This window comes from Protopterus annectens, chromosome 6.part0 (genome assembly GCF_019279795.1).
Source record: "Protopterus annectens isolate FY-2018-M chromosome 6.part0, PAN1.0, whole genome shotgun sequence".
In the NCBI taxonomy this organism is placed as follows: Eukaryota; Metazoa; Chordata; order Ceratodontiformes; family Protopteridae; genus Protopterus; species Protopterus annectens.
This window is the reverse complement of record NC_056737.1, coordinates 610,343,087-610,361,322: the sequence shown is the minus strand read 5'-3', so window position 1 is coordinate 610,361,322 and position 18,236 is coordinate 610,343,087. Positions and strand designations below refer to the sequence as shown.

Here is an 18,236-nt window from a genome sequence, read left to right as displayed (position 1 = left end):
GGATGACACAGCTTCTTAAAAATACAAGACTTTCCAGAGCAATTAGCCATGAATGTTTTTAGTTAATTGGATGTTACTGTGCAGTATGTAACAGGTTGCAGTCCTGGAGAAAGCCATAGAGACAGCTGTGCATTCCTTAGCTGTCTGTATTTTGAACATAATATATATAAGACAGACAGAACAATGCATATAATGTTTTTGAATAAGTTTAACTATGTTGTAGCTTATAACGAAAGAATCCACAAACAAGCGAACAGAAGACTTCGAGCCAAAGCAAGAGACCTTAACCAAAATGTCCTTAACGCAAGTTTATTAACATACAATAAGACAGCGTTTTCGCTACTCTAACGAGGTAGCTTCACCTGCGTTAAGGACATTTTGGTTAAGGTCCCTTGCTTTGGCTCGAAGTCTTCTGTTCGCTTGTTTGTGGATTCTTTCGTTTTTTGCTGTACTGCTTTTACGGCTTCTGAGCCTATGGAGAGTCCTGCCAGCCCTATCATATTCAGGTCGTCTAAACCTGATGATGTGGATGTACCTAACTTGCTGCTCACGCTAACTCAAAGGATTGAAGCACTGAATGAGCGCTTCACTGCCTTAGAAGGATCCTATTTACTACGTGCTCCTGGTCACTCGGACACCATTGCTAACCGAGTTGGTGCTAGCAGAGTACTTGCTGATACACAAGGTTCTATACCAGCAGTGCAACCGTTGAGAACGGCTGCTTCTATAACAAATGCCTCTGTGACTGAGGCTTCTAATCTTCAGGCAAACACGCAAAACGCTACGAATGGGCGAGAGAATGCACTTATTGGCGCAGCATCCATATCCGAATGGATACAGAATACAGGTGACTTTATGCTGTTTACTAAACCTTTAAATGATGCCTCGTCGGTGCAGAACAACGTTGTTTCAAATAACTGTTCAGCGTCCTTGTCAGACAAATTAAAACTTTTGGACTCTAAAACTTTTAAATTACGGAAATTGCAGCTTGAAGTTGCTTACTTCAAGCAATGTTTAAATGAGGGTATCATTCCTAAAGGTTTAAGGAATGGCTTTGTTCCCTCGAATTTGATTAATAGTAAAGGTTTTTTGTCGGATTTAAAGGCACTGTTTCAAATACAGGGTTTACAATTGATAGAACTGCTTGTGAAACATTATTCCATTTGCATTGATGATTTAACTAAAGATGTTTGTTCATTGGACGAAGAAATTAAAATAGATGGTGCTTTCTTACAATTTAAGTTTGACCACGCTCGTATTTTTTCGAGCATTGATACATACATGGTCAAACTTAAAACAAACAAATCTAAGAAATTATATAGGGATAGACTTGCCTATTCTAATGACAAGGCCTTCCCTAAATTGTGTAGTAATGTTCAGATTTCAAGGGGGGATGGTTCATTAGAGTCCACTGATGTTGAAGATACTGTAGGTTCTGGTGATATTCCAGGACACAACACTAATTCTGGGGGTGACCAACCCCTAAGGAGAAGCAATAGAAATAGACAGGAAAAGAATGGTGGATATAATGACACACCTGCCCCTAACCATAGTATAGTCCCTAATTGTGACCAAAATACAGACAATGCTTTTTTAGGGAACAGGAACAACCAAACACGTCGGAGGGGGAACAGGAACTGGAATCATTGAGTGTTAATTCATGTAATTTTAATAAAGGTACCCCGAATATTATTTTAAATAAAAGGGGTGACTTCACGATTTACAATTTCTCTTCCCTTTCCTTGGAACCTGAATTAGTGGAGCTTTTAGCTTTGGGGAATACTTTTGTTCCATCGAGGAAATGTGATGTTGCTAGGGTTTTATTGGACCTGAAATGTTACGTTAGAAAACTTAATTTGAAACTTTTGTTCAATGATTCAACAAGGTCTACTACCTCTAAACTGAAGCTTCCAAGTGTTTTTAACCCGCCTTTGCATGTGGCATTAAAAATGTTTGAGTGTGCATGTGAACTGGATATTAGACATATGGCTAAAGTTTCCACTATTACGCCTAACCAGTTTAACATTTCTAAAGAACAGTTGGTAGCTCTTAACAAATTGCGTGCATCAGCCGTTAGAATTATTAAGCCAGACAAAGGTGGCGGTTTAGCCATCTTTGAACAAACGGATTATGTTGAGAGAATGCACAGGGTATTAGATTCTACAGCATATGAAATTTCTTTGGTTAATGAAATGAATGTTTGTACTAACAGAATCAGAGGTTATTTTAGGGACCTTTTTATTAGTGGAAGAATAGATGTAGACACCTTGAAATATATTGACATTTTGTACCCCAAGACCCCTGTCATGTTTGGGATACCCAAGGTTCACAAGAACCTTGGGGACCCACCAATGAGAGCCCTTATTGATGGTAGGTCATCCATTTCTTACCCATGCTCTAAATATATTGATTCTTTGCTTGTTAAGTATGTGGAACTTATTCCCAGCATTTGCAAAGATTCCTGGTCATTCTTAACTAACTTGAATGACATAACGTTAGAAGAAACTACTAATTTTCTTACCATCAATGTGGTGGATTTGTATACATCCATTCCACACCAGGAAGCGTTAGAATGGGTTGAACTCCTCTTAAAAGAGCTTGGGGCCCCTAAAAATGACATTAATAATGCCACTGAACTACTGGACATTATTCTGTCCTCTAACTTTTTCATGTTTGAAAGAGATATTTATATCCAGAAACAAGGGGGTGGCCATGGGCTCTCCTTGCGGTGCGGCTGTGGCTAATTTATTCATGGCCTATTGGGAAAGGCATTTTGTCTTTAACAACACTGAGTGGAAGGAAAAGCTTGTTTTCTACACACGTTTTTTAGACGACGTCTTTATCCTTTTTAAAGGTGATTCTACCCTAGCACATTCATTTGTCAATTATTTGAATTCAACGACATCCTTTCTGAAATTTACCTACCATTTTGATACGGATGTGATTAACTACCTTGATGTTAAGTTATCAAGGGTAGCTTCACCTGGTTCATTTAAATCTGTCATTTTCAGAAAGGACACCTATGTGAATTCTTTCCTCCACTACACGAGCTCACATCCTTTCAAACACAAAAAAGCTATAGTGAAAGGTCAATTAGTGAGGGCAGTTAGAATGTGTAGTGATTTGAATGACTTTTTACATGAGGGTGAAGTACTGAAAGAACCTTTCACCAACCGCGGTTACCCACAGCGTTTGGTAGAGGATTTACTCAATGAAGTGGTGACGAAGAGAAACTGTGGTTTTTATAAACCACTTCTTTCTGCGTTACCCTCATTTGATATCTGCTCAAAGCCAACTTCTGACATCATAGCGAACTCTCCCTTTGTGGACTCTCCTACACCAACAGTTGTCCCTTTACCAAATGAGTACCCATGCAGTTTCATTACGACATTTAATTTGAATTCTAACGCCATTCAAAGTATCCTGATTAAGAATTGGTATTTTGTCTCTACTAATGCTTTTGTATCTAATAAGCTGGGTGAGAAACCTAACACTGTTTTTAGGAGAGGGAGAAACATCAAAGATTTGCTACAAAGTAGTTCATCAGGTCATTCTTGCACTAGAACAATGGGGTCTTTTGCATGTGGGACGTGTAATTTTTGTACCCATATTAAAACGGGTAGCACATTTTCTATATCAGATAGGAAATATCACATTGGCCACAGATTTAATTGTGACACTAAATCCATTATTTATGTTGCATTTTGTACATGTTGTTCTGTCTTCTATGCCGGTAAGACAGATAGAAGATTCAAAGATCGGATTTATCAGCATTGTTATGCTATTAAGAATAATAAGAGTGAAAATGCATTGGCCAAGCATATTGATTCCTACCCAGGGCACGCGTTTGTGTTTATGGGTATTGACCACTTACCAGTGCCTATAAGAGGGGGCCCTATTTCAATTTTATTGGAAATTCGTGAGCTATTATGGCAGCTGAAATTGGATGCCTTTAACTTACCAGGCCTTAACGAAAGTTGTAATATAGCCTCCTTTTTAAAACTTAAATCCTATATGAGGTGATAGCTTATAGACGTAATGCTTTTTATTCAAGTCACTTTCAATGTAAAATCTGACTTGAGATTGACACTCAGAGGAAGGTCCTCAATTGTTATAAGTTAATAAATGTTATTTGTTTGTCAATGATTTATGTATAGTAATTTTAGAGTTTTTTACTTATACATATTTTCTTAATTTATACACACATATTTTTGTTGATTTTATGGTTTAAAACTGAGAGAGCGGAATGTGCTTAACTAATTAGTTGACCAGAACTGAGTGTAGAAATGTTTTCTGTAATTTTATATTTTCACTTGGATGCTATACTTGTTTTTATGTGTTACTTTGTACATTTTTTAAGTGGGGGATGTTACATAAGCATATAGTTGTTAAACCTGGGGTGAGTAATGTTTAGCCTCTTTGAATATGCAATTATTTCCTCCCATTGAGATTAGACATTGAGTCTAATAATTTTTAAATTAGGGTTTATAAGTGCCTTATTGTAGGCTTATCTGTATATTCAGATTTTTTAATTAACTGTTTGAAATGAGTGGCGTATTGGGTGTATTGACTGTAACGATTTAGCTTGGCCAGTATTTTGTATTGAACTGTTACTTAATGTACTAAATGACTTTCTTATAAAAACACTTGTAGGAAGTGATGTAATTGCACTGATTGTGTGGAGTTTAAAAGAGCGCTTTTTTCGCGCTTTTTATAACCTCTGATGAAGCTACCTCGTTAGAGTAGCGAAAACGCTGTCTTATTGTATGTTAATAAACTTGCGTTAAGGACATTTTGGTTAAGGTCTCTTGCTTTGGCTCGAAGTCTTCTGTTCGCATGTTGTAGCTTATTGTACTCCCAACAGCAAAAATGATTCTGTAACCTATTTAGTCTTCTACACACAGATTAGTGGTCTCTCTCTTTTTTATTTTTGTTGACATGGTGGCTGTGTTGGTCAAAGACCCTTTTCAGCCATGACTCAGGCCTTCGTGGCTTAAAACTGTAACAATCACATACAGATGGCACAGACATTATAAAGCTATTAACAAAATGTAGTGTGATGTGTTAATACATTTGAAACATTGTTATGGCATGTAATGAATACAGCAACACAAGAATTTAAAACTTTTGTATCAGAGTTAATACCACATTTATGGAACTATCTTCCACAGCACATAAAGCAGAGTACTTCTGTTACTCTATTCAAAGTAATTTGGATGGAATGGGTGAGTAACTGCAAATTCAACTCTGGATTAGTACCCTCTATCCTTCATGGAGAGGGTAAACATATATATTTCCCACAATATCCTTGTTTGACTCACCTCTTGGTTATTTGTATACAAAATATGGTGGGCTAAAAACTGCCATGGCCATGTAAGCTAGGCTTCCTAAGATCCTCCAAGATCAATATATTAGAAAGTACCTATGAACATGAGCACATTTTCATCTCATTGCTTAAAAAGACTTTCAAATTTCCCTGCCATCACTGTTCTTCCATAAGACCCTGAAGTAAATGCTAACAGCAGTATATTAACCTTACAAACTCTTCAGAAGATATAATGAAGGACTTGGTGTAGTCATTCTGAATATGGAAGCCATCATATGTGGATTCCTCTTCAGTAAGAGGAATGGTATAGTACTCCTTTCAAGTTTATTAATTTTATTCCATTGTTTACTACTAAAAAACAAGAACCTAGTATGTGGCTGAGTTAAGACTTACTGGTCAGGAAACAATTAAAATAAAATAGAAAACCAGTTGTGCCAGTTTTTTTTTTTTTTTACTGTTCCAAAACCCTAACTTTATTAAACTTCAGAAAATAACTTTGGTAACTACCACTTGTTTGTACTGCATGGGAGTTAAAGTAGCTTATGTTTAGAAAGCCTGCTACTCCACCAGCTGTGACTGTTCTTGCAGAAAAAGGTAGTCATTTGTTGTCCATTGAATATTCATGGCTGTTGTGGATCCAAGCTAACAGAAAGCCTGCTTCACTACTGCTGCATACTACATTGTGTGTACAAAAATTTCTGTAAGTTGACCAGTAAGCATTTTAAAGTTCTGTCTTCTGTATATAAAAATAAAAAAACATGCACAGAACCTGCAGGTGTTTAAAGAGTTGGCAATCTGGTCCAAACAGTTTGAAAGCACCGAAGGTCTGAAAGAAACCCAGCAGTGTCTGAAGCCCCCTTTCCAGTTCACTCTGAAGCTTGCAAAAATTATTCAGGATATGGGAATTTTCATGGTCATGCTTTCTTCCACATCCCAGTGACTGTATTGTTAAGTGAATTAGCAGTTCTCCAAACTACACATAAGCAAGTGTGTGTATCATGTGAAAGACTGGCATCCTTTCAAACATTAATGTCACTGTTTGCATCCTCTGATGGTCTCTGGCTCTCCTTTGATCCTGAAATGGATAAAGGAATGTATCACAGAGTGAGCGAATATTCACAGGCAGTGTTACAGTTTATTTATGCAGGTGTTTGTGTCCTTGGCTGCTGCCACTGCTAATAGAACCCCTACCCTCTGCTGTGGTTAATCTTCCAGTGTACGTTACCTTTTACTTGGATTTATGTGATCAAGACCTTGGTGATCAATGTATATACGCCTAATGGAAGTATACTCTCCAGAAAGTGCTACATCATCTTCATTCACTTAATTGTTATAAAAAGTTGCCATTGTTAAATCTGCATAATGCACTTTGACAGTTTAAACTGCTTAGAATGCAGTCATTAGCTGGATTGTATATTAGTGAAATGTGTAAAGGGTCCATGCAAGAATTCATGCATTTATCTATAAATAGGAGAGTGACATACTTGAGTATATACGTGATCTACCTCCTTAACTACATTGTACCAGTTTCACAGTGGACTTTACACAGAGTCGTGCTTTGTACTGGCAGAAGGTAATATACTTGTGTATAGTAATGCAGTTTGCATTAAACGTTAAGATGTCTCTCTTTCTGACATTCTTGATGCATTTAATTTTGATTTTTTTAAAGTACTGTTTAATTGTGTATAGTATGAATAGACCTGAAAGTATAGATAGAAGAATGTTTATTTGATCTTCATTTCTCCTGCACCATCAGACCTGTATGACCTGACTTGGTTTGTTTTAAATCTTCTTTCCTAGTTTAGAAGTGTTTTCATCATTTTTGTGCATCACAATTTTCTTTTAATTGGCAGTGGACTGACCAGGTTGATAGATAACACCTCACCACCAACTTAGTAGCCTGTTGTCATTTAAAACTGCTATTACGTCCCATAATAATTTGGATGCCAGTGTTTTGTGATGAGTCTTATCTCTCGCCCATTGTTCCACGTGCACGAAACATGACTGTGCGCTATCTGTGGGTAAGGGGTGAGGCTTGCAGTTATGCTTCCTTTGATGTGCTGTCCATACAGTTGCTCACAAAGATGGCTGGTATGACACCATTCTCTTTCGGGAATTTGTTTTGCAGCGTCTCATCCCTCCCCTCCCCAAGAGCAGTCAGCATGCCTGTGTCATTTCATCTCCCCAGCAAACACCAGACTTGCTGTTCAAACCCAGATAATCATTGGATGTCATGCATTTACACTAGTAAGCCGAGTGTATTCTATCTGGAAATGTGTAATCGTATTTGTAGTGGCCATTTCATTGTGTATAGTTCCAGTTCTTTAACCTTTGTGCTGCACACTTTTTCCTTACATTCCTTCTGAAGTTATGCCGTTTGTTAATAGTGGTTTCCCTTTGTGGTAAAGCACAGCATCCTGCAGTTGTTTGCAGTCCATCCAGTTTATTATACTTTAGTACATGCAAGTTTTGGTTCTAAATTCTCAGGTTGTGTATGCTGTGGTTAGCTAGTTTTTGTCCGAATCCTGTGCACTTTGTATTGTGTGTACTCTCATGATCTTATGCCTCTAGAGTATTTTCATGATGTTTTTGACTATGGACTTTTACAGCATTTTAGATACTTGATCAACATGTAGCTGTAAAGGAGGAGGATTATGTTCTAATGGTTGTAACATCCTTCCTGTACATCCTGACATCATAAAGACCTTTCAGTGTGGCTTAATATGCACTTGTATTTTGAGATTGCCGGTTATTATAATTCCACTTCCATTTTGTTAGTAACCTTTGCAAAGCGAATCCTGCTCCATTTGGGTCAGATCTCAGTTTTGAGTTCTTGAAGTTTGCTGCTGTTACTTTTGGATACTCTCATCCGTTTCTGTGATCCTCTTGCAGTTTTCAAAGGTGCTTTGCCATGAACCACATCTGTAGAGCAATACAGTTTGATTTTTTTATACTGTCTATCTTGTGATACTAAGTTTGAGTATTTTTTATACCTATGGTTTGTTGCTACAGCATCTAGTCGGTCATTACTTGCCTGTCTGTGGGTATAGCCTTAGTAAAGCATTTTGTGGTCTGTGATGGTTTTTCACTCAAAATTGTGAATTATTTCATATTGGTCACCTTGAATGATTACTAGATATCTGGAAACTTGACTAAATGATGCCTCTCGGCTCTTTTTTTTCAATATTTTTTTTAAACAAGAAACATCTTTATTAAATTATCACTTGTGACGTAGGCAACAAACCATGTTGACATCATTTTAGTTGCAAACATTATACATCACTATCAATCAGACATTACATAATCCTGCCTTCTTTTAAACCTCATTCCTCGTCTATATGTATTGTTCCCACAATTTTCATTTTTTTCTACTTTATTTGCTCCGACCCTTTTCGAAAGTTCCAATTTCCAGTTGTTTTATCTCTGTTACTATATTCACTACTTTTGATACAATTGGTTTAGACTTTGATTTCCAATTCCTCCGGCTCCATCATTGACTAGATCTTAGTGTCTCATCCAAATCTACTCTGAAATTCAGGACTCCTTCCTGACCCCCTCCGTGACCATCAACCAGCCTTTACTGACCGGTACCCCTCCCCCCATCATAAATAACATCACTACATTCAAACCCGAAACCTGTCAGTCTTCAACCCACAACCATTTTCAGACTGCCTAAAACTAACTGACTGGACACCTTTAAGAGCTCTGCCCCTTGACAATGCCATCAACTACTTTAATGAAACTTTTCTGTACCTACTCAATAACCTTGCTTCTCTCAGGACCAAAAGAGTTAAAGTTAAGCTATAACTTCTCCTTCGCTATCTAAGGAAACTAAATAGGTCATGCTCCTAAGAGACTAAACGTGGAAACAATACCAAAGAAATAAGCAACCTAATACCCTACTAGAATTTAAACAACTCCGCAACTCCATAAAAAAACTAATAACCAGAGACCACAAAACATGCTACTGTAAACTTAAATCTGAATATACTAACAACCCTAGAAAATTCTGGAATATCCTCCCTTCTTCACCCCAGCAGTAAAGACAACCCATGCCCAAGTCCTAACTGCTCTGACCAAGAAATAGCCTCTCTGTTTAACACCTTCTTTGTGGACTGTATAGCCAAACTTACTGCCAGCTTCCCCAGCTCTCCTGCAGTATCTCCCCCCCAATACCTTCTCCTCTGATTTCAAAACACATACCTTTTTCTTCAGCCTCAACCCTGTGTCCACAAACATAATAAAAATAAACTCTTCCAACTGAAACCATGTTCCAACACACCAGATAATTTACCTGCATCCTTCCTCAAACTATGTGCTAATAGCTTAGCCTTCCCTCTCTCCATCATAATAAATAGGTCCATCCAAAAATCTTATGTTCTCTCACTTTGGAGACAAGCGTTCATTATCCCACTCCATAAAGGCAGTAAAAACACTGACATCACTAATTTCCGTCCTATTGCCATACTTTCCCCACTCTTGGACTGGTTGCTGGCTTCTGGACTGGTTGCTGTCTCGGGACTGTTTGGTTTTTACAGCATTTTCATTTTGTATTTCCACTCTCAAACGTCCTAGAAAAATGTATTCACTCACAATTGATGCCTTATCTAACACAAAACAACTCCTAACCCCCACACAACATGGATTCTGTCCTAGCCGCAGTACCATCACTGCACTCCTCTCCTTTTTGAGTCCACTAACCATGCTTGTGACTCTGGCAAAATCGTATCAACCCTGTTTATAGACCTTTCCAAAGCCTTCAATACTATCTCCCACCCTATACTCCTATCACAGCTCTCCTCCTTCAGTCTCTCCCCTTCCATCATAACTTGGCTCACCAGCTACCTCTCCAAAAGACAACAAGCTGTTAAATGGAATCATTCCACCTCTTCCATTCTATACACCCTTACTGGGGTACCCCAGAGTTCTGTCCTTGGACCCTTACTTTTCAATATATTCATCAATAACTTTCACCACTCCATCTCCAATTCTACACTAATCCAGTATGCAGATGATTCAACAGTCATCTGCTCAGCTGACACCCCTTCTGACCTTCTGCAGATAACCCAGTCAGCTTTCTCAAATACTGAAGCCTGGTTGCAAAACAACCACCTAGCCTTTAATGCCAGTAAAACCAAATTAATGATTTTCCCCCATCTAAACACTCCTTCATTGATAAAAACTCCTTCAAGATCATAAGCCAGAATAATACCCACATTGAAATTGTCCCTCACACCAAACTGCTCGGCGTCATTATTGAATAACATCTAAAATTCCATATTCACATCCAAACTAACATAAAAAAAACACCAAAAATTAGGACTCCTATATAGGCATAACCATTATCTCAATCCCTCCACCAGAAAGACACTCACCTCCACATACCTTCTCCCCTCCCTAATGTATGGCGCTCCTCTGTTCTTGAATCTTCAGCTCGCCCTTCAAAGTAAATTAGAAGCCTGCTACAGTAAAATCTGCAAGTTTGCCACCATCTCTAGGAACTCATCCCATCGATGCATCTCCCTCCACTCACTGCAATGGCTCGAGCTTCCCAACTATTTGAGCCTCCTTAAATTCACCACTGCCCATAAGCTCATATTTAACCCATCCTCCTGTCCCTCTCTCTCCACCTCCTAAACCCCCTATATTCCTAATTGCTCACTTAGGTCAGAAAATTAGAACCTGCTCAAATCTACAAACCTTTATGGCCACCTGGACTCTCTCTGCTATCCTGCTCCTTAGCTAAATTATGGAACTCTCTTCATCCCTCCCTGAGAAATGCTCATAACCACTCTAACTTTAAACCCTTCCTCCATTCCCACCTATCTTCAAAGTGGGAATGCCCTCCTATATCAAAACCCACCTTCTAACTCATCATCTCTGCTCTCACATCATTTGCCTTCCTACTCCTCTTTAACCTCCAAATGTTAATAGTTTATTTCCAACAATGTCTCATCCTCAAATGTAATTCACTGTTAATGACCCTTAGACTGCTCTGTTGCTTGATTTTTACTACTATTATTGTGGAATGTAAAATTTCAGATCTAATTCACTATTAATGACTCTTAGATTGTACAGTTGCTAGATTTTATTACTGTAGAATGTAGAAAGTTTTTACTGTACAATGCTGCATAAAGCTGTATGCCTTCTTTGCTTTGTATATGTATATGCTAATATGTTTGTCATTGTTACTGGAGCTTTTCTCCACGGGCCTCCACTGAAAATGGGCTCTTTTTAGGCCCAGTGGACTTCCCCGGTCATCAAATTGAAATAAATAAATAAAATAAATAAACAATTGCTTTTTTGGCAGCCACCATAATTGGACTAGGCAAGTCCTTACTATGCTTAGGCAATTCTAATTCTGCATCATAGCTCAAAAAATCATTTGCTTAGTCATATCAATTTGCTGACCTAGTATTTCCAATAGAGTAGGCTGCAATGAATTTCTCAAGTCTGCTAAGTCATTACACTCCCAGAAAATATGTTCCCAATTATCTTTTTCTTCCCCATCACACCTCCAACTTTTGCTATCTGAGGAAAAATTATTTGGAGTCTACTTGAGGTATACAAATACCTAATTAAACACTTTCAAGCACAGATCCAAAATCTTCTAGACTTTGTAGCATATTTGGGAGACATACATATATCCTTCCATTGTTTCATTGTGAATTGGTTTTCTAACCTCCCATAATTGATTCCTATAGTTATCATGGAATATTTTATATGCTGTACTAATTATTCCATTTTTAAAAGCAGCTTCTGTTCTAGATTCTACTAAAAACTCTACCAGTGCTAAACTTTCACTTGGGATCCTCCTATTTCTTTCTCTTTGAATATACTCCATCAATTCTTGATAGGGAGGGCAATCTCTAGCTTGCAGTCCAAATAAATTCTTGGCCTCTTCCCATTCTAGTACCCTTTCCTCTGTTATTATTTGTTTCCAATACCTTGTTCTTTTGACAGTTTTATACAATAAATTTCACCCCCTTCTTGCCTATTATCTGTATCCCTAATTGCAATCATCCCTATCAACAGAATCTCCTTTCTGCATTCCTGTGTTCGCTTAGTTCTTAGAATACTTTCTGCTGTTTATGAATATACTATTTGGTATGGTTATTGTTATTCTCCTTAAGGATCTGCATCCAAAATCATTCTCTTTGTTTCTTGAGCTTCCCCCGTTTTGTCCTCCTCCCTTTCCACTTTGTATTCTAGGTTTCTGCTTGTGCTATGTATAGGAGTCTTAACTGTAGCTCTGAAATACCCCTTCAAATTGGGTAATTTCAGACCACCTATTTCTATTGGAAGAATCAACTTATTCCATTTGGCTCTTGCCATCTTACCCTCACAGATAAAATCCTTCAGCTCTTTATTAATTGCTATCCACAACTCCTTCAGTGGTTGATAAAAATATGCCTGACCTGTGTATAAAAGCTAAAGGGACTAAAAATATTTAACTGCTTGTGTCTTGCTAGCCTCATCCATAAAGCAGAGCTCCCAATGTCTCAGTTTTTGTATTATCTTTTGTTTAGTATCTTCCCACATATCCTTAGCTGCCACACCAGAATCCTTTTAATCCATACTCCTAAGTACTTCATTTTATCATGTCCTCATATATATGGATATGTCTGATCAAATTTGTGTGTGGGTACATAATTTACAGCTGTTACCTTTGTTTTAGCTTCATTAATTTTGTATCCCAAAAAAATTTGAAACTCTCAAAATGTTTCACCACACTGAAATGTCCTTTTCTGGTATTATCAGTTATAAAATAATATCTGCAAATAGAGCCAGCTTTTATTGACTACCATAGCAATTATATCCTTGAATTCCTGAGTCCCTTATTTTCTTTGCTTGTGGGTCTAAATGTAATGTAAATAGGAAAGGGGAAAGAGGACAGCCCTGGTCAGTTCCTCTTTGCCTCTGATCCCTCATATGTCCTCCTAATCAACCTTATAATTTTATTAGGGAATCCATTGTCCTGCTAATAAACTCCCGGCTTACTCTGTCAAGTGCTTTCTCTGCATCAAGACCTATCAACAACAGTAGTATTTTCTTACATTCTGCTTCTGTCTGGATCATCAGTGTTCTGTTAATGTTGTCAAATGCTTGTCTCCAATCCACAAAACCACATTGAACCATATCTATCAATTTTGGCATCACCGTTGCCATTCTTTCAGCCATTATTTACATAAACACTTTATAATCATGGTTTAGGATTGAGAAGGGCCTGTATGAAGCTGGATCTGATAGGTCTTTGCTCTTTATAGGCATTACAGCCACCACCACTTTCTTCCAGGATGTTGGTGTTTCTCCTCCTTTTAAAGATCTGGAAGGGTTTGTTTAACATTATTTTATCAGTTTTTTCTTTCCTAGCTTCCAAACCTCAACAGGAAGACCATCTATTCCTGAGGACCTTCCTGTAGATTGGTTATGCATCATCATTTTTTATCTGATCTCCTTCAATCCTACCTGTTGTAGTTGAGCCTCATCTACCTATAACGTTGGCATATTTAATTCTTCCATAATCATTTCCATATGTACCTTTTCTTGCTTTCCACATTTCTCTGTCTTGTACAGGCTTTCATAAAATTTTTGAAATATTTCTACTACCTCTACAGGCTATTGTGCTATTTTCCTTGTTATAAGGCTCCCTAAGCTTGGCGGCAACCCTTTTTACTTTGTTGCCTGAGAAATTGTCCTAAAAGTTTTTGTGCTCTGGAGTTATCAAAAAACAGTTGCTTAACAGCAATCTTACTAAACTTATGGATCTACTTATCAAGGTAATCCATTATTTTTCTGTTTAGCATTTTGCAGTTGCTCTTCTTCTTGTTCTGTAGAATTCCCCCCTATTCTGCAATACTTTAGCCTTTGCTAGTCCCTCTAAATAATTCCTGTTACTTCTGAACCATATCTCTTTCTTTTATTTCCACCCTATTTTAATTTTATCCCACTCCCTAGCTATATTTTCAGAAGAAATTTCTGTCTTCTCTAATAACTCCTGAATAATTTCCACTACCCATTCCTTAAATTCCTCTCTTTTCAATAGATAGGTGAGAAAGCACCAGTATGTCATTTTTATTTCTTTACTCTGTATTTTTATTTTAGTTATTATTGACATGTGATCTGTAATGGTTATTAGATGTGTATCAAAACTTTCAATTAAATGCACATGTTCCTGGAAATATATTTTCTGTCTAGTCTAGACCAGTTTTTGTATCTTGGGGAATAACAGTTAAATTCACCCCAAACTCCTACTACTACTGAATTCACATCTTCCATGCCAAATATTTTAATGCTGACTTTGTGGGGACATGGACAAAATTCTTGGCTAAGCTTATAAGGGCCTCCAGGCCAGTAGCCTAATATCCTATGAACCTATAAATTTCTTCAAAAATCTACCCTCCTTTGTTATATTTTCCCTTCTGGGCCTCTGAGATACATCTTCACTGTTGCAAATAAAATTCCAGTCTCTATCTAAAAGTAATATTCCCTCCTGAAGGCTGATTTATCTCTCCCAGAATTTTCTTAATCTCCATTATACCAGTTTTAGGTGGAATATAAATATATGCCAGTGTAATCCTCCTCCTTTGCCAGTAGCCCATTAGTACTACAAATCTACCATTATTTTATTTTGTATCCTCTTCTGTCACTGTTGGAGCTCCTCTTGCAATTTATATAAGTACTTATTTTTTTTTGTCCCAGATATTCCACTGAATAACCATCCTGAAAACCTTTCTTTATCAAATTCACATGTTCAATTCTTTCCAAATGTCTCGTAAAGTATATCTGTTTGCACTGTACATGTCCAATGCCCAATTAATACTCAACCCAAGCAAAACTAAACTACTCATCTTCCAACCCACCAAACATACTCAAAATAACTCTCACCTTAACATCACAGCAAAAGACACTACTATACACCCAACAGAACACACCAAATTGCTAGGAGTGGAAATAGACAATAAACTAAAATTTGACATTTACATATCCATGATCATAAAAAAAGTCCACAAAAAACTAGGAGCGAAATAAGCAACTTCTCACCAAAGCAGCAAAGATTTCAGTAGCAAATTCACACCTTATCTCCACCCTACTGTATGCCTCTCCAATATATACCAACCTAAGGCAATGCGATTTAAACAAGCTTGAGACCTGCTACAACAAAATTGCCAGATTCGCCACAGGGGCATCCTACCATAGTCACCACTGTCTCTCACTTGCTTTCATAAAATTCTAAGTTGCTGAACTGGGCTGGCTTGAACTCCCTCACCTCCTTCAATGGTATCAACTTACACTCGCCCACAAACTAGTAAACCATCCACTAAAAGTCCCATCCCTCCAGAATCTACTCCAACCTTATTGCACCCACCAGACCACTAAGATCCAGCAACAAAAATCAGTTACAGGTCACTAAACCCAGTAACTCTGCTGGAGAAGCACTATTCTCTTGTGCCATAGCCAAATTATGGAACTCCCTTCCACCCACAATTACCTCCGTACCATCATGCGGCCACTTTAAAACTTTACTAAAATCACACCTAAAACATGCTGGCTATGCCCTTGCAACTCCCCCTCTAATATCACCCACCCCATCCACCCACTACCTTTCTTTCCACCCCACTAACTACCTTGATTATAGCAAGCTCGGATGCTCATAAGCCTAACTACTTATTATACAACAGGAACTTCTTATTGCAACAATTATTAATGTCTGTTATGTACTTCGCAGATGATAAAGAATCTAGTTGTCTACTGATGTACTATGTTCTTCATCTGTAACTATGTTTGTAATTGTTAATTGCTATGTTGATCAAATTGTTAATTGCTGTGTAAATCCAATGTAACTACTGTCTGTATATTTTAGCTGTGGAGCTTTTCTCCCCGGGCCTCCACTGAAAATGGACCTACGTCCAGTCGGACACTCCTGGTCAACAAATGTAAATAAATAAATAAATAAATGTCTGAATTTAGTTCACTACACTTTCTTTTTATATATATCTGTGAGACCGTTTACATTTAAAGATAATAGAGAAAGAGAGAAAGTGTCATTATGTTAAAAAGTTATTATTCCCACCTTAGTTTTAAGTGTCTAGTTCCAAGTTTTGTGTTACGTTCATACACTAGTGTTTGGCAGGTTGATCTTTTATACAGTTGTTTCTTGTCGTATCTTTTTGAGCCTGTCGCATCTTACAAAACATTCTGTTTTATTGAAAGCCCTAAACAAAAAACAAACCTACTTCAAATGCACAACTAAAACCTCTCACATTAATACTAACACACAAAACTATGTACATCTTCGAATATTGAAGTTTTATCCTCCTAATAGGATCAGTTGTCCCAGACTGGCAGGCACATTCATAGAGATGGGTTAACCTAAAAGGAAGGATAGCCATGCTAAGATGCATGGTACAGCCTGTGATTCTACTAAGTACTGTTTGGTTTTGTCTTCTCTTTATTAATCTCCCATATTGGGAAAACACTTGAATGCTTTCAGAAAACATTATCTCCTAACTATTGAAAAAAAGAAGTATTCTGTTTTTATTGCTTTTTATCAGATTGTTTCCATGGAGACATGAGAACCAGATACAGAGTTGCTTCTGCAAGCATTCATTTCCTAGACAGTGTTTTTTTTTTTTTTTTTTGCTTTCTCTTATAATCTGTTAATTGATCGAGCTAAGAGTCTTAATCCAGTCATTTCCCTATGCAAGACTGAAAAAAGCACATCAGTTTTTCTTGTATCTTCCTCTTTTGAACAGATTTGTCTTCTTTTTTTTTAACGTTGCAATGCCTACATTTCTTAAAACTGAACGAGGAGAAAGAAAGAAAGGAAAAAAAATCCGGGGCAGCTGATAACTTTAGTATCCTCATTACACTTGAAAATAACTGAGAAAACTTTACTTTATAGCATGAAAAGTATATCATGCATTATAAAAAGTCTACCATTAACAACTACATTTTTTTTACTTAGTTAACTCTTCCCTCCCCCCTTCTAAATGTTTTTTCAAATATTAATGGCATGAAGTAGGGCATATTCTTTTAGAGTCCCCTACAAATTTAACAAAGTAAAAAAAGTCCAGTATTTCCAGGTTTTCTTCATTTTGCCTGTTTCACAAATATAATGAATGCTTTGTAATCCCACATTTATTGGTCAGTTTCTAAGTTGCTTTTATTCCTGTTGATCTCTGTCTGCCAGAAACAGGCTCTGCTTCATTTCCAACTTGCGGTTATTTTAATCAACTCTTATGCTTTTTCCTGTCTCTCAAGCATTTTCCGTTGAAATGTTAGAAAGGTTTCACTAGCAGAACAAGAAGCAGAATCTCCTGTTTCATATCATAACTCTGCATGTTCTGCATCAAAAAAATTATTGTGTCCCTCCAGGAAAGAATATTCTGAAAATAGCTGGGGTACAGCAGCTTGAATCTCACATCTGATTCTTGACATTCCCTGATTAGTTGAATAAATGTACTCCTTTTCTGCTTCGTATACAGTCATTGTCCACAAACACTTTACTGTCCCCACTTTTGGTACTTTGTCCTTCTGCTACAGGTTTGTCCTATCAACTCTTTCTGCTGGTAGGATTGTATCTTTATTATTAAAGGTCTAGGTTGCTTTATCATGGCCAGATTTGGAGCATACACACTATATGTCCTTTCAATTAACAACTCCTGCTGTGGAATACCACTCCAGTTACTTGTGTGCTTTCATAAAATTAATAGCATCTGATCCTTCCAGTTTCCCTGGTACAGCAGAAAATCTCAGGTTTCCCTGCGTGCCCTGTTGTGTAATTCTATTTTTTTTAAACCTCTCTTCTTGAGCAGTCTCATACTCCTATATTCTTTTCTTCATTTTGACTTCTGATTTTTGCAGTTTTATCACCTCATTTGAATATCTTTAAAGCTTTCTGCATTTT

General features: G+C 37.3%; 1 protein-coding gene across 1 annotated transcript in view; it reads left to right on the top strand.

The window, feature by feature from the left end:
- Nucleotides 1-18,236, top strand: part of POLE2 (DNA polymerase epsilon 2, accessory subunit) — a gene marked incomplete in the record, with an annotated part of 1,055,700 nt that overhangs the window by 482,292 nt on the left and 555,172 nt on the right. Inside the window, 1 exon segment of the mRNA XM_044074281.1 lies at nucleotides 6,854-6,899. Coding sequence (XP_043930216.1) covers nucleotides 6,854-6,899 — 46 coding nt within the window.